Source organism: Aulonocara sp. 'chitande type north' Nkhata Bay, linkage group LG7, assembly GCF_057382095.1.
Source record: "Aulonocara sp. 'chitande type north' Nkhata Bay isolate Kocher_YH1m ecotype deep benthic linkage group LG7, A_spYH_male_GT1.1, whole genome shotgun sequence".
NCBI classification, from domain to species: Eukaryota; Metazoa; Chordata; class Actinopteri; order Cichliformes; family Cichlidae; genus Aulonocara; species Aulonocara sp. 'chitande type north' Nkhata Bay.
The window spans coordinates 63,644,083-63,671,226 of record NC_141350.1 but is presented as its reverse complement, the minus strand read 5'-3'; the positions used below and the strand labels follow the sequence as shown (position 1 = coordinate 63,671,226).

General features: G+C 40.7%; 2 protein-coding genes across 2 annotated transcripts in view; one reads left to right on the top strand and one right to left on the bottom strand.

Annotated features, from left to right (window-relative positions):
• The window catches only part of spon1b (spondin 1b), a 123,912-nt gene that overhangs the window by 4,313 nt on the left and 92,455 nt on the right, over positions 1–27,144 (bottom strand). The window contains exons 9-14 of the mRNA XM_086301911.1: positions 22,861–23,001; positions 20,739–20,814; positions 17,705–17,887; positions 6,473–6,643; positions 4,635–4,802; positions 4,331–4,489 (exon numbers count right to left, since the gene is read on the bottom strand). Of these exons, the coding sequence (XP_086158037.1) occupies positions 4,331–4,489; positions 4,635–4,802; positions 6,473–6,643; positions 17,705–17,887; positions 20,739–20,814; positions 22,861–23,001 (898 nt within the window). The remainder of the gene's footprint in view (positions 1–4,330; positions 4,490–4,634; positions 4,803–6,472; positions 6,644–17,704; positions 17,888–20,738; positions 20,815–22,860; positions 23,002–27,144) is intronic.
• On the top strand, positions 13,128–16,067 carry LOC147326591 (uncharacterized). The gene is made up of 2 exons (XM_086302415.1): positions 13,128–13,446; positions 14,053–16,067. The coding sequence occupies exons 1-2, from the start codon at positions 13,377–13,379 to the stop codon at positions 16,065–16,067; spliced, it is 2,085 nt and encodes a 694-aa protein (XP_086158541.1). The 5' UTR covers positions 13,128–13,376.

The following is a 27,144-nucleotide window of genomic DNA, read 5'->3' as shown; positions in this document are numbered from 1 at the left end:
ACCGGACTAATCGTTCCACAGACGATGCCATATCTCACCTGCTCCACACATCCCTGAGTCACCTGGACACTGGCAGAGGGAGTTATGTTAGGATGCTGTTCGTGGACTACAGTTCAGCATTCAACACAATAATTCCCTCTAAGCTTTTCACCAAGTTGACGGATCTAGGACTCAGCTCATCACTGTGTCAGTGGATCCTCAACTTCCTCACAGACAGACCCCAATCAGTGAGGGTGGGAAAACAAGTCTCCCCCTCCATCTCACTCAGCACTGGAGTGCCTCAGGGCTGTGTTTTAAGCCCCCTGCTGTACTCACTGTACACTTATGACTGTGTAGCCACATCCGACACCACCTCCATTGTCAAGTTTGCTGACGACACTGCTGTTGTGGGCCTGATCTCCGACAACATCGAGACGGCCTACCTGGAGGAGATTAGGAACCTGGAGACCTGGTGCCAGGAGAATAACCTCCTCCTAAACATCAGCAAGACTAAGGAGCTGATCGTGGACTTCACTACAAAGCAGGCGAGGAATTACAAACCCCTCATCATCAGTGGCACGCCAGTGGAGAGAGTGGACAGTTTCCGATACCTGGGTGTCCACATCACTCAGGACCTGTCATGGTCCTGTCACATCAACACCCTGGTTAAGAAAGCCCGTCAGCGTCTCTTCTTCCTCAGAAGACTTAGAGACTTCCATCTGCCACTGAAGGTGCTCAAGAACTTCTACTCCTGCACCATCGAGAGCGTCCTGACGGCAAACATCTGCACCTGGTTTGGGAACAGCACCAAGCAGGACAGACGAGATCTGCAAAGAGTGGTGCGCTCAGCCGAACGCATCATTCAATCAGAGCTCCCTGACCTGCTGTCCATCTACACCAAGCGGTGCAAGTCCAAAGCTAGGAAGATTATGATGGACCTCTCCCATCCCAACAATGGACTCTTCTCACTGTTGAGGTCTGGGAAGCGCTTCCGCTCCCTTAAGGCCAAAACAGAGAGAATGAGGAGGAGCTTCTTCCCCCAGGCTATTCGGGCCCTGAACCAGGTGTAGGACTGGACTCTCCCACACACGTCACCACACGCACCACCACACATTTCCTATAATCCTATAATTCCTATAATTTATAATCTTTATAATCTCTTCTGCTATTTGCACATTCTTTACTGTAAATTCCTAAGTTAATTTGTAAATTCTGTAGTAAACTGTAAATTGTAAATATTGTAAAACTTTTCTTCTGTCATTTAATGGTCGGGCATTGTACAGCTACAAGCATTTCACCCCCATGTCATACTGTGTATGGTTGTGTGTGTGTGACAAATAAAATTTGAATTTGAGTTTGAAATTTGATAACTAAGGCTACGTTCACACTGCAGGCGAAAGCGCATCAAATCCGATTTGTTTGACCCTATGCGACCCATATCCGATCATGGTATGACAGTGTGAACGGCGCAAATCCGATATTTTCAAATCCGATCTGGGTCACTTTCGTATGTGGTACTGAATTCGATACATATCCGATGTTTTAGAAAGCGACTGCTGCTTGAACGGTCATGTCGCATTAAATCTGTCTTTTACGTCACAAGACAGACGCCAATTATCAGCACCGGAGAAGCGCCCGAGAAGACATCGCGAACGCTTCCTGGCCATCCCGTGTAGATGTCAGTGAAACTGTTGGGAAGACAACGTTGGAGAAACGTGATAACTTTATTTGTTCTGTATAATCTGCAGATTCTGACAGAAATCTGCAACTATCCTTTGAAGCACCGCTCCTCTAAAACAGCAATAAGGATCATTATTAGGTTATTTACTGTCAATGGAAAATTGTATTTAGTAGTCAGTATAATTTAGTGATATAAGTTTGCTTATGGTAGGATGCTGTTTGTAGTTATTTGGTAGTGACAGGATGTGTGATTTTTAGCAGGCTTGGTTCACCCCCACATCCTGGGAGCATGGGAGAGATCGTACCTTGTTTTATTGTTTTAACGTAGCTATGTCTGTTTTAGTCTAAGTGCTTTAACTGCTGGACTTCCTCACCGTGCCATCTAGGGTGGGGGAGACTACCCTCTTTATGACCAAGGATGTACCTTTTGTGCTTTCATGTTATATGACCCTTTGATCAACACACACACACACACACACCACACACACACCACACACACCACACACACATACGCTCAATGGAGTATAAATAAAGACCGGGGCAGTTCTCTCACTGGAGTCTCTTAGAGTGGAGGCTGCCCTTGCTAGCAAGAACTTCTGTGTGTTTCTCTTCTCTGAGTCTTTACTGAAGAAGTGTTTTTGAACATTTTCCCTAACATTTACATTATTATGTAAATAACAAAATAACTTAAAGCAAAAATTGGGAAACGTAAAGTCGGAAGTCTTTATATTAACGGCCATCAGTCAAACAATACTGTTTGCTCTGGGTCTAAACAGAGCGCGTTGTGTGTGAAGTCTTCTTTTGCGCATGCGGGCCGCTTTGAGGGTTCACACTAGAGCGCGTTTTCTGTCGCATTTTATTTGTAGTGTGAACGAGCAGACAAAAAAATCGGATTTGATCAAAAAATCGGAATTGAGCATTAAGACCTGCAGTGTGAACGTAGCCTAAGACTTAACTTTTGTGTCTGTCTGGATGTACATGCAACTAGTGTATTCACATTAAACAGATCAACTCCTAATGAGCACGGCAGCTGCTCACTTTTATACCAAAATTATAAAGTTAATGCAGATAAAAGATTTCTAAAAGCCAGCAGTGCATGCTATATCGTGATTGGAAATGACCAATCCAATATGGTGTTCAGTCATGTTTTTGTCACACTATAGTGCTACTAGTCACATGTGGCATGTGGTCAATTTAGGTGAATGGGCTGAATTCATTTCATGCAAAGTTGCTACATCTTCAACACGACAAAACGGTTTGTGACTAATTTATCATACCAAAAATTTTTGCTGTGCTCAAAGGCAAGTGATTACTATTGTCAATTCTCTGCCAGTCCCCTGCTCTGCAAGTTTCAGCTCTTAAGCAATGACATATGACTCCACATAGTCCCCAAGTCTGAGAAAAAGTGATGGGGGCATGTTAAATAATTACTGAAATACACTGTAGGCAAGGAGAATAAATCTTACTCTTTGGCTATGAAGATGGGAATGACTGTGCTGTGTGTGATTTATGTCTAGTAAGTGTGGCAGCGCCACTGTTTTAGTCCTGGAGGAAATCACTGACACCCTGATTAACTAGCCCCTTCTATAGTCAAACAAGAAAAGAAAAGAAAAAAAACGTTTTAACACCTTTCTTAGTAATATCATTAAAGCCTGACCAAAATGTGACTTTTGAGGTTGATACCTCAGGGGGTAGGTTTTGTTTGAGCATTAGGAGGGGCACAGATGAAGTCCAGGGTCCTATCTGAGGAAATATGGAGGATGAGACTCTTATTTCCTGCATTCTTAGGGATCTTTGTAGAAAGGACACCATTATTACATATCAGCTGAAGTTGTAGTTGAAATGAAAACACAAAAAAATCAGGAATCAGTTCACAGTTTATCATATTGGGATCTCTTTTGCCTTAACTCCTTCTGGCATAGATTCGGTGAGCTCATCAGAACATCCAGTCTTCTATTGTCCACTTTTGGTGAGTCTGTGCAAAATAGCCTCAGTTTGTTAATATTAGCTGACAGGAGTGGCATTCGATGTGGTCTTTTGTAGCCTATTTGCTTTAAAGTTCAATGTGCTGCGAGTTTAGAGATGCTCTTCTGCATCCCATGGTTGTAACAAGTGGCTATTTTGAATTACTGTTGCCTTCCTATCAGCTTAAAGCATTCTCGCCTTTCTCTTCTGACCTCTGGCATCAACAAGGCATTTTCTCACAGAGAAATGCTGCTCATCGGATATTTGGATCTCTTTTTCCCACTATTATTTGCAAACCGTAGAGATAGTTACGTGGGAAAAACCTGGTAGATCAGCAGTTTCTGAAATATAAAGTCACTTAAAGCAATGTTAGTCACCGTTTTAATGGTCAGTTTGAATTTCAGCAGGTTATCTTGACCACCTCCAAATTTCCAAATGCATTGAGCTGATGTGATCAGATATTAGCATTAATAGGTAACTAGTTACTATATTAATATACTCTGGCTTTCTGTATTACTTTCAAATTTTTAGTCTCCACTTTTCTCATGTAATCCTGTTCAGTTAATGCAAACAGGGATCGTTTAATCTTCAGCGCTCTTTTGTGTTTGACTGGTTTTAGATGTGAGAGTGTGAGCTGTACCCGGTATCTACCTAAGAAGAAGAAGAAGAAGAACAACAACAACAACAACAACAAAAGAGCACTTACGACACTCAGGAAGCATGCACTTCTCTGTCTGCTCCAGCTCTTCAGTGCACTCTGCAGGATCAGACTTCAGCATCCTCTGCCGTGTTCGGATCCCCCGTCCACATGTGACACTACACTCACTCCACTCCGACCAAGGCGACAGCATGCAGGGGATGGTATCTGGTTTAAGTGATACACACACGTAATTATAGTATTTGCTCATTCATTACAGTCAGCTAAAATAAAATGCAAATGAAGTGCTAATATACCAACAAATGCTCATGCAAAAAAACAACATATGACAAAACAGCAACTGTTGACTCACGGCATTCTGGCATCATGCATTTCTCCACTTCAGCTACCTCGGTCTTACACATGGATCCATCTATAGGGGGCATCTTTACCATACGCTCCCTTCTTCTCATGCCTATCCCGCAGGTGACGCTGCAGGGATCCCACTCCCCCCACTCAGTCACCACGCAGCTGCTGGGTGCTGTTGGAAGGACAGAATACAAAAACCATCTCCATCCATCAGTTTCAGCTCAAAATTGAACATTTACGGCAAAAATGTATCGTTAGTTCACTTTCAGTTAATATATGTTAGTATTTTAAGCACAGTGGAATAACTACTGTGCAAATTTGACCGACCGATCAATAATAGAGGACAAGTAGGAGAAAAAACACTCTTTTTGCCTTTAAAAAAACCTAAAAAAAAAGCCATCACTGTGATGTAAATACGATGGTTTCTACTCTGTATTTTTATAAAGAGCTTATAGATCTGCCTCTCCTTCAGTTTCCACTTAATTCTGACCATTAATAAGAAAAACTCCTTGCTCCTTTAATATGCAAATGTACTCAAGAGATAAAACAGGCTACTCTCCAAATTTACAAATACAGAGCACATGTTTTATACAAGACAGATAACCTTCCCCATCATTCACTTAGTGAATACCAGGAACAAAGCTAGAAGTCTGACGACCTTGAATAGCCATATCTGCTCAGCGTGTCTCTCATGAATTCAATAAAAACATCACAAACAAAGATGATCACAAATAGTGCAATATCGACTCCTATCAAACTACAAAGAAGCAACAGACACTACGGCAATGAAGCCACTGGCATGGACAGTGTAACAAGACTCAGGCACAAAAGGCATCCATGTGGGTCAGTTAGCTCATAACCTCTGTTGCTATTACTGTTTATCAAGTTACACACTCTTCAGCCACACTACAGGGGGAATTATAAAAAGCTTCCTCTGTCTGTTGATCTCAGAGATCTGAGCCAGTCAGACTCCTCCTAGACTACAAAACACATCATTTTTACTTTTTACTACTTCTAAAACCTGTTTTTATGTAAAAATGTAAGTGACTTTACTTATGTTATTACATTTGTAACCCAAAGTGAGAGTTGGAGAACATTTCTTGGTGTGTAAAGTAGGTGTAATGCAACCACTGACATCCCCCAGGTGATCTGGAGGTGTTGGTGAGGAGAGGGAGTCTGGCATCTCTGCTTAGAACGCTGCCCCATGACCTAGTCCTGGATTTGCAGTAGATAATGGATGGATAGATGGACAGATGGATGTTTGCAGAAAGTGCACTGCATTAAGAGAAGTCCAGTCCCCCCACTCTGTTTCAAAATGGATATCAGAAATGGCTGCCTGAATGCCCTCAGAGAAAAATCACATATATCCTACCCAACAGATACGATCTGGCAACCTTATATCGGCTCTATAGGAACAACTTCCTTATCAGCTACACACATTTTCTGGCACCAGTGCATGTTAATGCTAACATCCAGATAAAATTGCTGAAGTAACTTCGCTGCTACTTTCATGTTTTTATTAGGAGCATAAATACATGTGTTCTAAACTATGTTACGGCCATGAAATACACCTTATTCACCAATTAAATGTGCATTATTTATTTCATTTATGTCATTATTTTTTCACTTTGTTCTTTTATGCTTCTTTGACAACGTTTTTTCTTTTTTTGGTTGGACTATTTTGCATATTAAACACGGTGAAATTAGATGCTCTAATTTAAAGACGACAGGCTACATTAAACTCTGTGCGAAAAAGAAATGTAGCAGCTGGCTCAAATTAAAGGCATTGTTAATTTGGTTGGTTGGGTCAATCTGTTCATACGGGAGAAAAAACAGACTCACAGCATTCATCGTTGACAACACACTTCTCTGTCTCCTCAGTGTTGAGCTGGCAGAGTGAGCCGTCCTCGGGATACTGTTTGACATATCGCTCTCGAGACCTCATCCCCATCCCGCAGGACACGCTGCAGGCCGACCAGCTGATCCACTCTGACATCATGCACGTCGAGGGCTCTGTCCAGCAGGAAGAGAAAGCAGACGACCACCAACTTGTTTTTCTTACTGAGTAAACACCAGCATTTGTAATTGAGCAAAATTCAGTGTTGTAATTTGTGCGCAGTGTATGCAGTATAAAAGTAACACTCTGGAAGTCTGTTTCCACAAGACGTCATAAAACATACACTGTCGCCAAAATACTTTTCCTTGTGAACATTCCTTGTTTCAAAAGAGACATGGAGAGGTTAAAGGTCAGATTTTTGGAAATCAGTTTTTTAAATTTTAAAGAGAGTCCTTATTTAAATCTGCTGACTTACAAGTGGCAGCCATGAAAACAAAAAGCCACCATGCTGTCCTGTGCCTGTATGACAGTGAGGTAGCTGATATCAGCCGCTGCAAAGCACAGCTGGTTACTGGAATGAGATCAACGGAGCCTAAAAGCTAAATTATCTGTATATTAACACTAAAACAATAACAAGCAGCTCACCTTACCCACCTTTGGGGAAATGGAAAAACCTATTGATTGAAAACTTACAAACATACATGGAAATACTGTATATAAGGCAAAACCAGAGTTTGTATAATTCTAATAAGTTTAGTCAGTATCTGATATGAGTGCCTTTATTCTTTGTCACAGCCTGAATTCTCTTAGACAAGCTTTTGTGTAATTTCTTTTTAAGTTCAGGAATAGCTCTCCTAAATTTTACACAAATCACTGCATTTCATTTTTTCAGAAGATGCTTTTGAAATGTCAGCTTCTTTAGATGTTTTACATTTTATCCTAGAAGATTTAAACCATTGCGGAAAAAAGACTCAAAAATTCCCAACATTTGCATGCAAAGAAAAGTAATTTCAATAGGAAACGTGTTTTATTGTCCCACCTGTGCCTTCTGCAGAAGCAGCCTTTCTGCTGCTAAAACCCAGTATTGGAATGGGACCTTCAGATCTTCAGTCTAGCACTCTCCCAAGTGAGCTATTTCAGCTTCACTATCTCAGTCAAGAGGTCCTCATCAAAAAGAATCCATACAGGAGCACTTGAGTCACAGGATTCTCTCTCTACACACCAAACCAGAATCCCCCCACAGCTGCTTAGGTTTCAGACTGTTCAGTCATCTCAGAGTTGAAAGTGTCACTTTTAAAAAAGCCCTTCCTCGGACACTGCCTTAACTCTCTTTTAATAAGGCGAGTTGCCTGAGGGACAGTCTTAGTCACAGCAGGGGCCTTCAGGGAGTGGAAGTCAATATGTATGACCTCGCTGTGTATCAGCTGAAAAGTGAACTGCAGCTTCTCGAACTTAACAAGGTTCCACTCTGGTATATTTTATCACTATTAGCCAGAATGGTGCTTCGGGATCTCCCTGTTCTTCACTTACAGAGAGACGCTGTATGAGCCATCTTGTTCCAACACCTCTTCTGAGAATAGCGACTAAGACAGTGAATCAAAAGTGACAAAAGGGAGTCAGATACAAAGAGATCGTTTTGTAAGAATTTTTTTAAAAGAAGGAGCGAATGAACTTCAAGCAACTTAGCATGGGTTTTTCTTTTTTTCTTCTTTTTGGAAATGTATAAGCCTCCTACCAAACTGAGAATAGTGTTACTTATCAGAGGTGGCCTAATAAAGCAGAGCGAAGTGAATCATTAATAAAAGATACAGGTATTTGAAGCTTGGATGAGGCCTCTAGAGAGCCAAAATATTTCCCAGGAATATTAATCACCCTTGGAGGCGGCCTCTATCCAGCCCCAGCATGAATCCTGCAATTATCCATCTCCCACTGCACACTAACGGAGCGCTAAATGAAAACAAAGGAGAGGCGCTCAGGAACAAAAAGCTATCCATGTTGCTGGCTGGTAATCAATAAGAGGAGTAGTGAGGGGTGGAAGTGTGTGCATGTGTGTGTTAGAGGCTTGTTGAGCCTTGAACAGCTGGAGCTTCACTAGTTTGAGGCCTTGTAGACATCCTGGGAGCAAAAGAAGAAGAGCGAGGAGGTGGGTGGGGAGCAGACAGGCGCTGACTTTACTGCCTCCCAGTATTTGTTCCAAACTGACAACTTCACTGAAAAACGGGTAAAAGCAAACTTCCGAAGTTTTCTGCTCGTTTGTGTGCTTGCTGTCATTTTTTTTAAGCAAAGGTCCATCAACTCTGACTGAAATCAGACGAAAAAGTTTCTCATTTGGCAAGAAGAAAGAGAAACTGAGAGTAGGAGGAAAGAAATGTGGAAAAAGTTGAAAGTAATTTGATAACCTAGATTAGCGTGAACTGCCAGCTTAGTAAATATGTTTGTGTGTGTGGGCCCTCACTTTGTGTCAGACTGATAATTGGCTTCCCGCACATACACAATCCTCCACTTGCTCTTATTAGCTTTAACATAAGATTGAAAGCACGGTGCTTTGATTTCTTTTAGAGATAAACACAATCAAATCCTGATTTAAGTATCCTGGATGCAGCAGGCCATCCGGCATCAAGACCTGATCCACATAATCTTTTATGTTTGAGTGAAGTAATTAGGGTATCCAATTACCAGTGTTTACTCTGTGTGATTAGGGATTTCCTGTATTTTGTCACATATTCCCTTGATGAAACTATATAAACATATCTTCAGATATGCGTGGCCTTTTTCTCAAATGGAGCTTTCATAGTAGCTAGCTGGAGATTCACTTTTTAATGACAAAGGTGCCACCTGTTTCCTTCCATAAGCGCACAGTAATCCCTCATAACAATAACCTAAACTGTCACAATGGAATTTAGGTAGAAAATAATTTCACCGGGCTGTGAAATATAACCAAGGGAACAAAATTCAATTGGTTTAAGCCACAATGAACCACCCAGAGTCACTGAGTGCGGTTTGTTTTTGGAATAAGATAAATAGCGAAGCTTTAATCTGCTTATTTCGAGGGTTCACTGATTGCCCCTCTTGTTGATCCGATTTTAATGTCTCAAACTCTAAAAGGATTAGGACACAGGAAATGCAAACTTTTTTTAATGCAATATTACAAAATTGTGTTTTGATTCATTTAGTACAATTTGTGACTGTGACATTCCACGTGTCGTTGCTCTGTTAATTTCTGTAATTATTGTTTGTGTATTATTATATTTTTAACTTCGTCGCTATTAAGTTTAGGTTTAGGTCCACTTGAAACAAGCTGAACATTTCAGTAATGAGACTGAGAGCCAGAGTAGTCAATGTCGTAGCTGTGAAATGATGACTCGGCTTAATGGCAAAGAGAAAAAGCAATGAGCCCAGGTGGTGTAGTGTCCAGGTTTCCTGTAGTGAGGTCTCTGCCCTCTCTTCAGGGGAACACAAATGCATTTCACTTGTGTTTTTTAGGTCAGGACACCTTTACAGAATACAAAAACTTCCTGCTAAAGCTAAACTTTGAATAGTGTGATGAGCTTTTTTAACAGACTGAATTTGAAATTGTGAAGAGAAGAGACTCATTAGTTTGTTGAAGCATTTTTAAAAATGTGGAGCAGAGTGAGGTAAAAAACAGTTCAGCACTCCCCAGCTTTCCTCTGGGTGCAGAAGACAAGTGAGTGTTGGCTGCTTTGATTATTGCTGTCGTAGAGCACAGGTTGAAAATGCTTAACAATTTAACATCAATGAATATAACTCTGGTTATACAACCTGTGTAAAATGTCAAGAAAACACCTGCTAACTGTTTAACCACAGTTAGCAACAGTTCATTCTTTTCTGATACAGGATTCTAGCTTTTCAACAGCACTGAGTCTTCTTTGTCGTAGTTTTCATTCTGGCTGAAATACACACAGACATCCATGTAAATGATGTCTGGATGGGAGCATATCCTCTAAAACCTGTATATACCTTTCAGCACTGATTGGCAGCTTGACCATCTGCAAAGGCACAATGTGGATGTGCATAAAGCAAAGAAGAAACTGCCTCTCTGAGATGCTCTTTTTACACCCAGTCATGTTACTGACCTGTTGCCAGTTAAGCTAATGAGTTGGTTTTCAGTACCACTTACATTTTCATTTACACTGTTTCCGTATCCCAACTTTGGAGACATGTTGCGGTCATAAAATTCAAAATAAACCAGTATATTTTATGACATAAGTAAATGTCTCAGTTTAAATATTTGTTCTTTTGTGAGTACAGTTTGGACTTTAATCGTTGAATTCTTTATAGTTACTTTTTACACAGTGTCCTAACATTTTTGGAATTTTAGTGATTTAGTGATTAATCAGAGTTCAAAAATTACACTTTAGCATCTTTAATAAATTTTAATAATTTTAACAACTGAATGAAATTTCAAAATTGTGGTTAACCTGAAATCTCTATTCAAACTTTTGGACCCAAGAAAGTCGCAAACTAAATACCATTTGGCCTTATAAATACACTATCAGCATTATTAGTGCCATTTTACATACTGGGGATCTTAACACCTGACAAATTTATATTTATTTATTATTACAGATCGTAATTTATGTTGATAACTTGGTTAAAAGATGCTTAAAGGATTTGTGAATGTGTTCACTGCAGTAGTACATTTAGTTGAAGATCAGATTGAAACTGAGATTTGAGCCGATTTATGTCACTCAAGGAATTAACAGCAACTTTTAATTTATTTTACACTAGGGGGCAGCAGGAAGACACAAACAATGCTGATTTGGCTTGTGGCAAACTTACTAGTCATAATAACGTACCTTTTTGAAATGAAACAAGGGTCGAGAATATAACAATAAACACAAAAATAAACAGACATTATATAACAGAAATGTTTTTTAATTTTTTAAATCTTTTGTTTCTGTTGTACTGGCTTAAAGGACCAATAACAAGATCATACTGGAAGCCAGAAGTCCAAAACTCTAAAAGCACATTTTTAAGAGGGAGTTCATTTAGTTGTGTTGCACAGATACTTAAACAGTCCTCCAGTTGTTCTTATTAGCTTTAACAGAACAATTTAAGCTTGTTTTGACGTGTGCTGCATGTGTTTGGAAAGAATATAGACATTTAATTATTCTGCTGTCACAGCATGTGGGCAGACGTGTCAAAAACAGATGGACGATGTTTAATTAAAATGCCTAATTTACTGTATAAGAAGGTATTTAATTAAAAGTAATGGTGTCACAATTTAAAGACATTAAAGAAATCTAAATTAGTGCCACTCAAGAGTTGCTCTTAACTTTTACAGTAGGAGAAAACAAATAAATGAAATAAATGTCTATTTTCCACACTGTGAAGGACATCTTTTTTTTACTTCTGAATTTGTATTTTAGATCATTTTTATAATGTTATTTGTAGAATTGTAGAATCAGGGCTCTTTAGTAGGTAAAAATCTTCTCTTTTGGCCGTCCTAAGAAGGAATTCAAAAGCAGTTACTTTAAATTTAATAAGGAAGATGAAAAATGATGTGCATTTGCATTTTGTCAGGGTTATTAGAGGTCCTTCTACACAACTGTATAAATATTATTTAAATGGACTGATTCTTATATAGCGCTTTTTTACTCTCCCGGAGTGCACAAAGTGCTGTATACAACATGCCACATTCACCCAATCACACAAGTACTGTCTCTAAACTGAGTGCTTTTCTAACAACATTCGCACACATTCACAGTCCGATGGATGCATCGGAGAGCAACTTGGGGTTAGTATCTTGCCCAAGGACACTTGACATGCAGACTGGAGGAGCCAGGGATCGAACCACCAAGCTTCCAATCAGTATTTGACCTGCTCCTGAGCTACAGTCACCCGATATTTACTGAAATAAATCTGGCTGAGAAATCTTAATCTCTTCTAAAGCCTCCATTATTAATGCAGACAAAACTTCAACAGCCCTCAATCCTATGGACAATCTGTAGAGAGAGCTGAAGCAACATAAAAGATTTAGAGACCTTCTATAAAGAGGAGTGTGCCAGAACCCCTCCTGGTTTCCTGCCACCATTTGCTAGTAGGGATGGGTACCGGTATCCGGTGCCATTATGGCACCGGTTCTGACATAAACGGTAGTAACCAGACCGAAAAGCAGCGCACATTTCAGTGCTTTATTTCGGTGCTTTTTTTTCCTGAGCTGTGATACACTTCAGATTCTAGCCAATCATTTTACGTTTCCAAGTATAGTAGGCGGGCCCCGGTGCGTAGGTTCTTTTAGAGCAGAGCTACAGATTAAAAATGCCCAAGGCGAAGTGGTCAAAAGTCTGGCTGTACTTCACAGCAAAAGATGCAAACTCTGCAGCCTGCAACAAGTGCTTTAAGCTGATACTGTGATACTGTGCAAAGGAGGTAACTGATGAAACACCTGGCAACGCATAGCGTTTTTTTTTTTTAAAGCCGAGAAATGCGCCGTACCTACTGCTGGTGTGGTGCCTGTTATCGGACCCGGAGTTAGCAACATCCCCCAAGAACCCGAAGAGTAGAGTCCTGGCCCCTAGCCCTGCCAGTGTAGCAGAAATGATGATGATGGCAGCAGCCGTTCTTCTCTGCGTGAGTAGCTTAATGTTGTTCTGTGTAATTTACGTTGAGTAGGCTAACCACGTTATTACATTAATGTATCGTTAGCTTCATAGCATAAGTGCCTAAGTCATTTTTTGGTCAAATTGAGATTTTTGCCTAACTTTACTCCCCTACCACTGCTGCATCATCCTGTCCGTCTGCCTATGTCATTGGCCAATCACAACACTCATAAGAGTCAAAAAACATACTTGCCTAAGTCATTCATTTGACTTAGGCAGTTTTACCATTGGACTTAGGCAGTTTTGCTACAATCAATTTGACTTAGGCAGTTTTGATGTATGCAAAATGGCTGATAAGAAGAAGAGGTTGACCGCAAGTGAAGCCCTTGCTCTTCTTTTTGATTCATTTACATCTGGTAAAAGTTCATATTTTTTTAGTTTTTTGGTCACTAAATGTATTTTCATTCAATCAAAGAGGTTATGACCATGTTAAAAGATTACTTTTTTGTTGCAAACAAAGTATGATGGCTAGCTAACATTAGCGTTAGTAGTGTAGCATTAGCATAGTAATGTAGTACAAGCTAGCAGCTAGCTAACAGCAGCATGCTACCAGAGTAAATCTTTGGCAATTTCAAAGGCAATTTGAGCATTTTCAGCAAGTTTGCAAATTATATTATGTTTCAAACATTTGCTTTTTATTAGGAGGAGAGTCTAAGGACGGGGGACGCCCTGGGTTCATTGTTAATTGTTAAATTGGACTTTATATTGACTGTGTTCAAATGACTGATACTGGTTGAACTCTATTGCCAGTAATATTCATGTAGCCCTTTGAGGCGACTGTTGTTGTGATTTTGGGCTATACAAAAATAAATTGATTTGATTTGATATTAATAGTACAAATTGATTTTTTTTTTTTTTTTTTACATAGCAGACATTTTGACTACACAAGTAGATTTAGATGTCATCTTGATTTACCATTTTAAGATACTCCAACAGCATTTTATTTTCTGTTGTATCATCAGGAAAGGAAGTTGATGTGAACTTAGAGGAGTTGGTGGATATAGATGAGGGAGAAGGAGGAAATTATGTTGATATGGGGCAACAGACTGATAAGCAGCCAGAGGAAGGAGAGGAAGATGAAGGAGAGGAAAAGAAAGGGGAAGGAGAGGAAGATGAAGGAGAAGAAAAGGAAGGGGAAGGAGAGGAAAAGGAAGGAGAAGGAGAGGAAGATGAAGGAGAGGAAAAGAAAGGGGAAGGAGACGAAGATGAAGGGGAGGAAGAGGAAGGAGGGGAGGTGGAAGCAGAGGAAGAGGAAGCCAGTCCAACCCCCAGCACTTCTGCTGTTCGTCACAAGCGTCCACTGCCCCATACGTGGAAGAAAAATGTCATCAAAGAAAAGCGTCTGAAGGGAGAGAATTACAAGAATACAATGGGACAGGAGAGACCACCAAAGGCCATGGGCCCACCATGCACATCACAGCACTGCTTCAAGTCAACGAAAAGAAGTTGTGAGCTACTGACTGAAGTTGAGAGAAGAGGAATCTTCAACAATTTCTGGTCCATGCCTTCCTGGGAGACACGCAAGGTGTATATCCAGACTGTTGTTGAAAATGTGCCCATAAAACAGAAGAAAGGTGGTGTTGATTCAAGGAGAACAACATCTCTGCTATACCACCTGCAACTCTCAGATAGATGCAAAATACCTGTGTGCAAAAATCTTTTCTGTTCCACACTTGGTATTGCCCTGAGAACCATTGGATCATGGTTAACTGCAGGCATGAAACCCAACACTCATACCCAGCCCAACCCCAAGATCAACAAGACTGGTCCTCATATGCCAATATCAGATGGAGACCAGGCCTTCCTGAAAGAGTGGCTCTCTGGAATACCTACAGTCCCATCCCATTACTGCCGCCAGGTTCCCTCTTATCAGAACAAGAAGTTCCTGGAGCCAGGAACAGTTTTGAGAGAGCTTCACAAGGAATACCAGAATGCTGCCAATGAGAATGGAAAGCGTGCTGTGAGTGAGACATACTTTCGGAAGGTTTTTGGAGAGCAGGATTACTCTGTGTTCATTCCAAAAAAAGACCAATGTGACATCTGTGTAAGCGCCAAGGTAGGAAATACAGATGAGGATGCTCTTGCTACACACTTGAGATTGAAGAGTCAGGCTCAAGCTGAAAAGGCTGCAGACAAAAATGAATCCAGTGACACACTTTCAGTGTGGACAATGGACCTTCAACGCGTTCTTCTTTGCTCCCAGACAAAAGCAAGTACAATGTACTACAAAACTAAATTACAGATGCACAACTTTACCTGCTTCAACATGAACAACAGAGATGGGTACTGTTATGCTTGGGAAGAACATGAAGGCTCCCTCAGCAGTGAGGTTTTTGCACATCTGCAGTCCAACCACTTTGAGTCTGTCCTACAGGCCAACAGAAACATTGAGAAAGTCATTGTCTGGAGTGATGGCTGCGGGTATCAGAACCGGTGTGCTACCATCAGCAACGCCTACCTTTACCTGGCCATGAAGCATGGTGTCAGCATTGAGCAGAAATTTCTAGTTGCAGGCCACACACAGATGGAGTGTGACTCCATGCACAGTCTAATTGAACGGCGCATTGTGCAAGACGTTTACACTCCACGAGATTACGTTGTCATCTTTGAGGCTGCACGCATTAATCCATCCCCATACAGGGTGACTCAACTATACCACAATGACTTCATGAAGTTATCTGGCACCTATGTCACCAATATTCGACCCGGCAAAAAAGTTGGGGACCCCACAGTCCATGACCTCCGGGCTTTGCAGTACTTGACTGATGGACGGATCAGGTACAAGCTGGATTTTGAATCTGACTGGGAAGACCTGCCTCGGCGCATCAGCATACCCGACAACAAGCCATTCAAGTGGATCCCACTCTTTCCTGCTCAGTTGCCCATCACCCTGAGGAAATACAGTGACTTACAGTCAATGAAAAATGTACTACCAAGAGTGGCCCACAAGTACTATGATGATCTTCCTCATCAGTAGTATACATAGCCTACCAAATAGTACACACACACACACGCACGCACACACACACACACACACACACACACACACACACACACACACACACACACACACACGCACACACACACACCCGCACACGAAGAGAAAGAGAGAGAAGAGAGAGACAAACACACACAGACAGATACAAACACACATAGACACACGCACACCTCTTTTATGAGCCTACAGGCCTCCTCTGCAAATTAATGGGTGGGTGAGGTGAAGTGAGTAAGTCTCCTTACTCTAGCTGCCATTTTGTGATTAAAATTGAAAAGTTACAGTGTGTTATGGTTACATTATAGTATGTCATGTTCATTTTATAGTTTGAAGAAAAACTGCCTAAGTCATAGGCATAATCTGCCTAAGTCACTTTTATTAGACAAAAGAAATGATGTTGGGTTTTGTTCTTTTTCCATACTTTTCCTCACATATACTTAAATGTTCTGTGAAAATATCAATTAAAAATATGCATGTGATATTTAGAAAATTAGTTTTTTCTTGTTTTCCGAAAACACAAAAAAATGACTTGGGCAATTATGCTATCAAGCTAACGGTATGTAAGGTGAACTAGCAAACACCATCGAAGTTACATGCGGCTGTCTTCTTGTTTGATGGCAGATACTCCCTTCACCCTGGCCAAAAAGGCTAAAATGACCAAAGAAAAAGTGGAAAACAGCTAAACATGAGAGGTTTTTGGACAAAGTTTGTGTTTTTTCCATTGTTTAAGCACTGCTTCCAGCCAAGAGTGATACAATATGTGCCCTCTAGCTGCAGAAAAGGCTAACATTGTTATCTTTTTACAAAAAAACAGCTAAACATAAGACGTTTTAGAACAAAGTTTGTGTTCTCCATTCTTTAAGCACCGGTTCGAGCACCATTTAACCACCGGCACTGTTTCAAAAGTACCGGTTTGGTACTGGTATCAGATAAAACCTAAACGATACCCATCCCTATTTACTAGTTATGCTTTGCTTGGGGATCTTATTTCACTTAATGACATGCAAATCAATTTAAAACTTTTATGTAATCTATTCTGGGCCACAGAATGAAACTACCATAAAGTAGTATTAAGTAGCAGCCAGGTGCTGCTAATCAAATGCGCCTGATTAACTGATCATCAGTAAGTGTGATGATCTCTATAAAAGCTAAAGCTTTTGCAGTTTGCTGGTGTGAAGAATTTAAGGGTGTGTTGACGCAATGCTACAATCTTCCCAGGTATTCACGTCCTTGCAAATTCACTCCAAGGTCGGAGCGGTGCTCAGAGAAACCACAAGAAAACTTGAGCACTACATCTCAAACTTAAATATTCTCAGCTGTTTCTTTCGATTGTGGTATTATGTGTTGCTTTTAGGGATTCTTTTTAACCTACTTTACTTTGTTAGATTCGGTTCAAGTGACAGTAATCAGTCTTAGGTGCAGCTAGTGAAAGTAAGAAAAAAAGTGGTTAGTCACATTTAATTCATGAGTTAACAAATTACTTTTATCACACAGAGCCAGGTAGGCTTGAATAATGTTCTTCCCTTAATAAATGAAACTGCCATTTAAAAACTGCAGAGTGTATTTGCATGAGTTATCTGTCAAATAATACCTGTGTGTGTCTGTGTGTGTGTGTTTACCCTCTCTGCTGCATCCTGGGCCCATGCAGGGCTGGAAATCTTGAGTGTGGGGACACGGCACGCTGAGATCCAGCTGGGCCTTCAGCATCCTTTGTCTCATCCGGCGACCTTTTTCACATGTAGAGCTGCTACAAGCTGACCAGGGAGACCATCCTGAGTAGATGCACGTCTCAGGTGTGTCATCTACGAGAGAAAGATCGGGATGACTGGGAGAAGAATAATTTCATTTTTTTCAGCAAATAAATTTTCTTTTGCAAAACTTAATTTTCCCTTTCACTCCAGCAAAGTTGCTGAAGTCATTTGTCACATGCAGTGGGAGGGGTGAGGGATGAGGGACTGCACTGACATTGATTGTATAAAAACTGCATCCAAAGGTGATTACCACAGGTAGTCGACCACAAGAGGCCACAAAGTGACATCTGAGGGGGAGAGAAAGGAGCTGAAGGGAGAAGCTGGAGAGGAGTGTGATTTGTGAATGTCCTGTCCAATTATCAGTGATAGCAGAGCTATAAGAAGTAGCAGGGGTACTGGCTTCAATTAATAATGCTCCCTCAGGGCTTCAGAAAGGCAGAGAAAATGAGACGAGAGGCGAGAGAGAATATACTGCCAGGCCACAGAGACAAACGTGAGTGGGTCCAATTCTCTGGGATAAAGTGTAATGACAGGAGAATGAGGGAAGAAAGGAACTGCCAACACTAAGCGGAAGGTAAGAGGAGCGTTGAGCTGATGTGTAAGCGAAAGCGTCAAAGCTTCAGGTGGACCTGGGGGATCAGCCCAAATAGATACTCGTCTCTGTAGTGTCATCTCATGCAGAGATAAGGGAGAAAGCGAGGACAGGTAGCGGAACAGAGGAGGGGAAAGAAGCAAATGGCTCATGACTGACTGAGGAAGACATTCATTAGGTGGCAGGAGATCCTTGTTAAGAATTCTGCTGTGTGGGCAAAAACCTTCCCTCTTCTCAAAGCCACTTCTAGTAGAAATAGGCTAAAACATCTACGTGCAGCATAAACAATGTCATGCGACAACCCATATATGGGCTTAAAACCGTTAAACCATTAAAAAACAGGATTTAAAAAACAGGTTACAGCAGGCAGTAACCTCTGGATCTGAAAAACTGCTTCAGTGTCTACAAACATGTGTCAGTCCTTACAGACTGCCATTTAAAACAGCACTGAAAACATATTTACAGCCTCCTTTCTGTAATTTCCTCCTTAATAACTGTACACTGGGTGGAAAAAAAGAAACACCCTCCGTGCAGCCATTCATCTAGATCTCATTTTGATTGACGGGCATCTCAAATTTGAAAGTGGAAGTCATTTTTTTATACAACTTTTATTAGTCTCTCACATCGTTGAGGAGAAATTTTGGCCCACTCTTCTTTACAAAGTTGAGTCAGTCATTTGATGTGGACTGGGACAGAGGTGGACTGGGGACAACCTCTCAGTTGTGGTCCCCACCCCTTACTTTAGTGGTCCGGTCAAATTTGACCAGTTTGTTTTAATAGCTCTTAAATTAGCATAACAAACATTTTTCACCACCAAATTCAGTTCAGTGGGTCTTTCATTTGGTCGTTCAGTTCCCATTCATTTCCTATGAACACCACAGATGCAACAAGGTTGATTAAAACACTCAAAATTCAACAAAAGGGGGGTGATCATCACTTTTTTAAATGTTCAAGTGCAAAGTGTGCAGGATGTCATAAGGCCTTGAGGCAATCAGACGTAAAACACAATATTTATGAGTGTTTTAATTTGTAAATCTATTAGATTTGACCCAAACATGACAGGTACCACAGGCATCTGTGTACCATCACAGCACTTCAATTTAGGTCTGGACTTCGATTGGGTAATTGAATTCTTTGTCAGCTATTGTGTTGTAAATTTGCTGCTGTGTCTGGGATCATTGTCCTGTTTGGAACAAGCTGTTGGACAGATGGCCTCATATTTGACTCTGGAATACTTTGGCGTCCAGAGGAATTTATGTTCAATGACTGCAAGCTGCCCAGGTCGTGTGGTTACAAAAGAAGCTCAAATCATCACCCCTCCACCACCGTGCTGACAGTTGATACTAAACATTTCTGCTGAAATGATGTGTTTGGGTTGCTCCAAACGTGGTGCTGTGCATTCTGGCCAAATATCTCTACTTTGGTCTCATCTGTCCAAAGGACATTGTTACAAAAGGCTTGTGGTTTGTCCAGATGCTGATGTTTCTTTTTCCTACTATCATGAACTTTAAGATTTAACATCCAGACTGAGTCCTGTAGAGTCTGAATTAAAACAAAAACCTGTGCTTTTACAGAGGAAGGCAAACCTTGTGATCAGGTTGATTTAAATAGCAACACCTTGCTTCTACTTATCATCTTAATTCTCCTTCTTAACAATTTGTAGAAGACGCAACAGAGTCCTGTGAAAACTTTTTCACATAACTGTCTTTTCTATAAAGTTTAATGGTTGAATAAAAATAGAACTACTGTCATAACCGTCATAATGAACGTCTTATGACTTTATGCCAAACAGTTAACTCTCACAAACAGCTTTCATGTGCAGAGCCTCAGCCATCAGTGTCCAGACTGAAAGCATCTCTGCTGCATCACAGAATATCAGGTATGTTTGATAAGGGCAGGGCTTGCTCCAGATGCAACTGTGGGGGTCTGGAGCTGTGGGGCGCCCACCTGCACACAGCAGGGTGGAGACAAAGCCCTGGCAGATGTGTGTTATGACTGTGTGACCTTCCATCTGAGTCTCAGATGATACCAGTTGTGTCTGTAATGAGCTGTGCGTGCGTCCTTGATAATCTGAAGACACTGAATCCCTATTGTGGCTGCTCATTTTGCCAGGAACAAGGTTTAATAGTTAAAGTAAAAGTTTTGCGAACAAAGAGGCAAGTTCAAAGCACAGGAATGCAATATCTTATAATCATGGGGTTTGAATAATTAGTTAAACACTGAGGCTCTCAGGTAATCTACTATGTCTTGTTTGGGGTCTTTCCCTGAACAACTTTAATTAGGAAAGAATGTATGCGAGTGTGTGTTTACCTGTCTCCTTCTCCTCTTGTCCGATATCTGCTACTATGTCATCTATGGTGTCGGGGACCACATTACACTGCTCCCCCTGTGCACACGAGGAAAGATGTGACCACACACTTAAACACTATCAAAAGCATGTTGACAAAGCGTGACTTTGAGACTTTATTTCTGAAGTTAAAAATAGTAGTTTAACATAGGATGAATAACACTAATTTAAGGCAGACCGCTTATTCATTTACCCTTTTTTCTGCTGTGTATGTACGTACTATATGAATTTTAAATAATAAATTACTTCAAAGTACTTCATTTCAAAAAGTTTTTCTACAGTTGGCTCTCTATGATCTCAGTGAGATCTCACACTTACAGCCGCCCACCTACTCCTGAAATCTTTTGTTTATGAGGGCCAGCCAATCAGGAAAAAGGTTGGCCTAAAGGGAGGGAAAAGGAGCTAAAACAAGGTCCAGCAAAGGTCCCTGTAATTAGGGATAATTTTAATTGTCATGCATAGATACTTCAGTATCTTCACTGCAGTGAAGTATCTTTGCATGGGAATGTAAAGATGCTTTATGATACTTCAAAAAGCAGTGGAAAAACTGCATGGGTCACATGAGGCAAGACTAGTACCTGTGCTGGTGAGCTAATTTGCAAGCAGGTTTGTCATCTGCTGACCTTCACTGGCTTTGCTAACCATTATTACAACACAAACTCAGATTCTAACAAATCCCACAATTAACATAAAAAGCTCACTGATGGCTGTGTGTGTGTGTGACTGGCATTTTTATTAGTCAGATTCAAAACTTTTTTTATGTTAACTTTAAAGTTTAACCATCTACAGCAGGTGTCAAACTCTGGCCCGCGGGCCAAATTTGGCCCGCAGCCTAATTACATTTGGCCCGCGAAGCCACACCAAATTACTATTAGAGCTGGCCTACTGGTATTATACAGCTAATATTTATATTGTTTAGTATTAAGCTTTGTTTGTTCCATATTCAGTTTTCCAGCAAAACTTATTTGAGTCCATAAGAAAAGATTCATTCTTATATCTGGAGGGAGATTTTTTTTTTTCAATAAATATTAATGTTAGCCCGCGACTTTGTTCCAGTTTTGAATTTTGGCCCACTGTGTATTTGAGTTTGACACCCCTGATCTACAGCAAAGGCATCAACCACAGTAGAATTTCACATAATTTCCTATGAATTAAACTGTGTGCCTTTATTTGTGGTTGGGATTCAAATTTCCCTTATTTCAACATGAAATAAGTTAGGCGTGAAAGTACACATAAAATAGTACACGTAAAATAGTACACGTAAAATAGTACACATAAAATAGTACATGTAAAATAGATAAGAGCCAAAGTCAAAATCGCTATTGGCATTGTTAGGATGCCTGGGTCGTTGACCCAGGGTATTTGAGTTTATTATATTATTTATACTTTTTAGTCTTTGGTTTCTTTAAGTTCTGTCTTATGGTTTATGTCTCTGTCTTCTTTAGTTGCTCTGTCTCCCCTATCACCTGTATCCCCTTGTCTAGTTCGCGTCTCTGTGTATCCTTAGTTCCTATATCCCCGTGTTCAGTCAGTGTTTGTGTCTGTCCTGGTCCCACGTCTCTGTTCCCTCTGTAGTGCCTGCATGTGAGTCTGTGTTATGTGTTTCCTGTTTTACTTTGAAGGTCTCTGTCTTATCTCAGTGTGTTCAGTTTACGCTTCCTTTTGTCTCGTCAGTTCTGATTTGCCCCAGCTGTGTTTCCCTCCTGTTACCCATTCCCTGATTGCTCCCTCTGTGTACTTAAGCCCTGTGTTTCTCTATGTCAGTGTCGCGATCTACTGTTTACCAAGCTGTGTGTTCTGTCAGTCCTCCGGTGTTAGTTTATTTTGATTGTTTCCAGTTATGTTATATTTGAGTTTAACATTAAAGCGGTTTTGAGTTCACATCTGTCTCGGGAGTCTGCACCTTGGGTCCTATCCCTGTCTGCACACAGCCCTCACCTAACAGGCATCTGTTTCTGCCAAATTTTTATATTAAACAACAGTGTAAGAATCGGTCCCTTTAAGGTCTCACCACAGTAAAAAGCTGCAATGTATAGTTGTGTTTATTTGAAGCCCTAAACACATTCACACAGATGAAATTTTTACCTTTCTAGCAATGCGTTCCACCACTACCCTGGCCACAGGGGTGATTGCTCCGCCCTCTGGGTCATAGAACGGGCTCTGGAGGTGGTCCAAACTGGTCAGAGGTCGGATCTTCTCCTGAGGAACGGTGGGCTTGTTTGGTGACTAAAAGAGGCAGAAGAAAGGGTGTCGATGAGCTTATAAGGTGTTTAACATGAACTATAAAAAATAATAAAGCATTTATATTATAAGTGATAAAATACATGTACACGCTGACAAACCTAATGATATTAATTTCTATTATGTTTTAGATGTTTTATTGGTTTAAACATTATATAGATTGCTGCATCCCTCTTTTATGCTTTTAGTAATCTCTCTGGGCAAAAATATTCCACCATAGCAAAACTAGACAGATGCTATCGCCCAACTAAAGGCAGACCTGCTATACTGAAATCCCAATCAAAGGGCTCTTACTTTTCACTTTTATCTCCCTAGGTAGATGTCACAGAGTTTCAACGTGAATCTAAAGGTGAATCAGCTCTGACGGCTCTTTAACAATCAGGGGAAAGCGGACGTGTCCAAATAATATGCAATGGCTAAAGAACGGGTCGTGAACTGAAAGAGAGCTATTCACACTCTCCCATATTAGGATTGAGCAAAGCACTTGGTCTAAGAAGAGATGGTGTCCTAGAGGAAAACATCTGCTCTCCTATATTGTGCATCCAAAATGCCAGAAAGAAGAGAGTCCCAGTCCTCCACTGAGGAATGGTTAGAGTAATTAAAGTTAAACAGCAAATATTTAGGGCATGGCAATTACTTGTGGGACAAGAATACTAATCCAATAGCGGCCTATTGTGAATGCATGTCTGTGAAACAGGCGTTTAAAACGGGAACAACATAATTCTTCTTGAGTGAAACAAACAATACAGAAGTGGCTTATTCATAGTAGAATAATTTAAAAAATGAATAGCAACACAATAGCTTTTTGATTTTGATTTTCCATTCTGTTCCAAAATGGAGAGGTGGGGAAGTAAAAAAGGCGTGAAAGATCTTATCGAGTCGCAGATTTTCCCATAAACCACCTGGTCTACAGCTTCATTTCTGTTTGATCTCACCATGCATCATTTATATCCATTCAAACAGACCCTTAATAGGAGATACTTTGTTTCCAGGTATGTGTGTGTCATAGCATGTGTTGCCATGTTCAGTGAGGAGATAAAAACATGTAACAATAATGAATTATTCTCTGTGTTCTCTCAAGTTAACACCGTCCTGTTTTGATGTATTTTAATATATTCAGCACCAGTAAATAAGCCATTAGAGGAGGTACAAAGTTACACTCACATCTCCACTGCAATAGTGTTAATGATTCTCTTCATAACTCTAGCATGGTGACGCTTTGGCGCTGTGTTGGAGCTATGCAGAGCTTTGCAGGTGCACATCTACATGTTAGAGTTGTTTATTGCCACCACAGAAGATGTTAAAATTAACAGGAAATGATTTAAGCTTTACTTTTAATTCAAAGGTTATAGGAATTAGAGCCATAAAAAAAATCTCCACTTTGATATAGTTATACATATATTATATCCAGTACAGGTCCATATTGGCTTGGATGTCGCCCAGATTAACAAGGTCCGCGTCAGGTGTTGAGGAATCAGGACACCCTGATGAGAAGTGCGCTTCTGGAACAAGATGGCATAGGTGGGTAAGAGATGAAAATAGGGTGCTGTTGGAATTTTACTACACAAGTAATCCGAGAGGAACGGGTTACATGAATAGCATGAGTGACCTATGGAATCTTAGACACCCAGGATCCAGATTGACGGCAAAACAACTAGTAGCTCAGTGTTCCAACATTAGGAAGAAGGAACTGCTCTCACAGCTGGAAATTGATGAGGTACAACACAAATGCTACAGCAGCAACCTCCCTGAACAGGGTCCAGTAACCATCACAGTGGCAGACATCCAAGAAAGGCAGGAAGAGTTGGACAGCACCAGGCCCTGACATGGTTCAGCCAAAAACCTACCTCAGTACCACATGGCAGCTCCTGTCAGGCATCATAGTGGCTAAAGGTTGTCAACAAAAGAATTGTGGTTACTGTAACTTATGCATGTTATGTATCTGCTTAACGCAAGAGGGGGTGTGACACCCTGACATATGAAACATTTTAAGTATGCTTTCTAGTGGGGATTTATGCTGAGGATTGTGATGGTGTATTTCTTCCCACACGTGTGTTTAATAAAATCATTGGTTGTTTGTCTCACACCTCAATCACAAATCGGGACAATGATCAGGCACATGGCTACAATACATGAGCAGGGCACAGAAAGGAATTGGCAAGAATACCAGAGGAGCAAAACACTGACTGACCAACCTGTGCACTGCCTGGATTGATTACAAGAAGGCCTATGACTCAATGCCCCACACCTGGATCCTGGAATGCCTAGAACTGTACAAGATCAACAGGACCCTAAGAGCCTTCATCAGGAACTCAATGGGGATGTGGCGTACAACATTAGAGGCCAACTTCAAGCCCGTAGCACAAGTCAGCATTAAGTCCGGGATCTACCAAGGAGATGCTCAGCCCCCACTGCTGTTCTGCATAGGCCTGAACCCGTATGAGATCATTAACAAGACTGGCTACGGATACTGACTGTGGAATGATGCAATCGTAGGCCACCTCCTCTACATGGATGACATCAAGCTGTATGCCAGGAGTGAACGAGACATCGATTCAGTGAAGGTAACAGTCGTCCCAGTGGTAATCGGAGCGCTAGGTGAGCGACTCCCAAGCTAGGCAAGTGGCTCTACCAGATCTCAAGAACAACATCCGAGATCTCTGTCCAGAAGAGCGCAGTCGTAGGAACAGCAAAGACACTGCGCAGGACCCTCAAGCTCCCAGGCCTCTGGCAGAGGACCCGAGCTTAAAGGATAGACCGCCTGCAGGAGCGAGAGGGGATTTTTCTTTTAAATATACAGTAATGTATCAAGTTCAAGCTTGGCAATGTTGGCTTATTAAATGACCATGTACAAAAGACTCTGTTGCCTTGGTTACTGGTTGAATTCATATTATCCTCGCATTTGCTAAACTGAATAGCTTTCTTCCATCTGCTTAACGTCATTTCCCTGCTTACTTTCTCCTACATGTCCACTGGATTATCTAACTAAGACCAAAATGTAAAAAGAAAACCATTTTCTTCTTACATTTTGGTTGAAAAAAAATTGTATTTGTGGAAGAAACAAAAAACAATAAAAACAGCTTCACTAATGTCTGCAAACACAAAAACTGCAAAAGCATTTTTGTATAGTTTATGAGAAAGTGTCTGGAAGACTACGTTCCTCCATATGTCTGCATGTGGGTGGCAGGAATTCAATGTCTGATGTACAGGACGATGCATTCATTATCTCGTAGTAAAACTTTTACAACAATACATTGTTTTTACCCAAGAAGACATTATCGGCTTGGAATGTGTGCCATTTAAGGACAAAAAAAAAAAAAAAACAGCAGGGTCTAGGCAATGCATAGTTACATACATTACTTGTGTTATAGCCCACATTTTATACAAAGGCTGACTCATACACAGAATAAAAGAACATGGTTACAAAAATAGCTCACTACTGCTCAAAGTTACATGTTTTTAATGAGGAAACTGTATACTTTGTGTATACTTCCTTTTGAAAATGGTGAGTAAATTGACGACACTTTTATTAATGTCCCTAATTTTATAACTTCGAATACACGTGCATATACAGACAAAAACCTTGAATTATATGAATGTGAGTGTCAGTGTCAGTTAGAGCGCTTAGGTAGAGACTATGTGATAAAAGACTAAGAAGAAACACTTCCATGTTTACAAAGTAACAGACGTGAGTTGAAAGAGGACTGGTTCTATGTAAGTGAGGTTTTTGAAAGGTATTTACCACCTCCACTCTGCAGGGTAAGCTCCTTGCTTATTCATGAGCTTGTAAACTATAAATAAATCCCTTTAGTCTCCAAACGGTGGGTTAATATGGATGAGCACCTTTCATTCCAAAAATGAAGAAAACTAAAGAAGTCTCTCAGAGTAACAGACAGGTGAAAGTCGAGAGTGCTGTGATGTGATGAGACAATTTGCTATAAATTCTGTTTAATGCCAGCACAGCCGCACAGCACTAAACCTTCTAATAACAGGCAATAAACAGTTTTATCTCTTAGAATTCACTTGAAGATATTATACTGCGTAGTCCATCTGATCTGGTGTTAAAAATATATGTAAATATTTGGTCTGGTCAGAACATCATGGAGTATTACACCATGTCTAGAGGTA

Bases quoted from the DNA above. Each gene is read 5' to 3' on its own strand.
- LOC147326591 (XM_086302415.1), top strand. From the start codon at position 13,377: ATGGCTGATAAGAAGAAGAGGTTGACCGCAAGTGAAGCCCTTGCTCTT. The intron at 13,447-14,052 runs GTAAAAGTTCAT...TTGTATCATCAG, and splicing joins TTTTGATTCATTTACATCTG to GAAAGGAAGTTGATGTGAAC.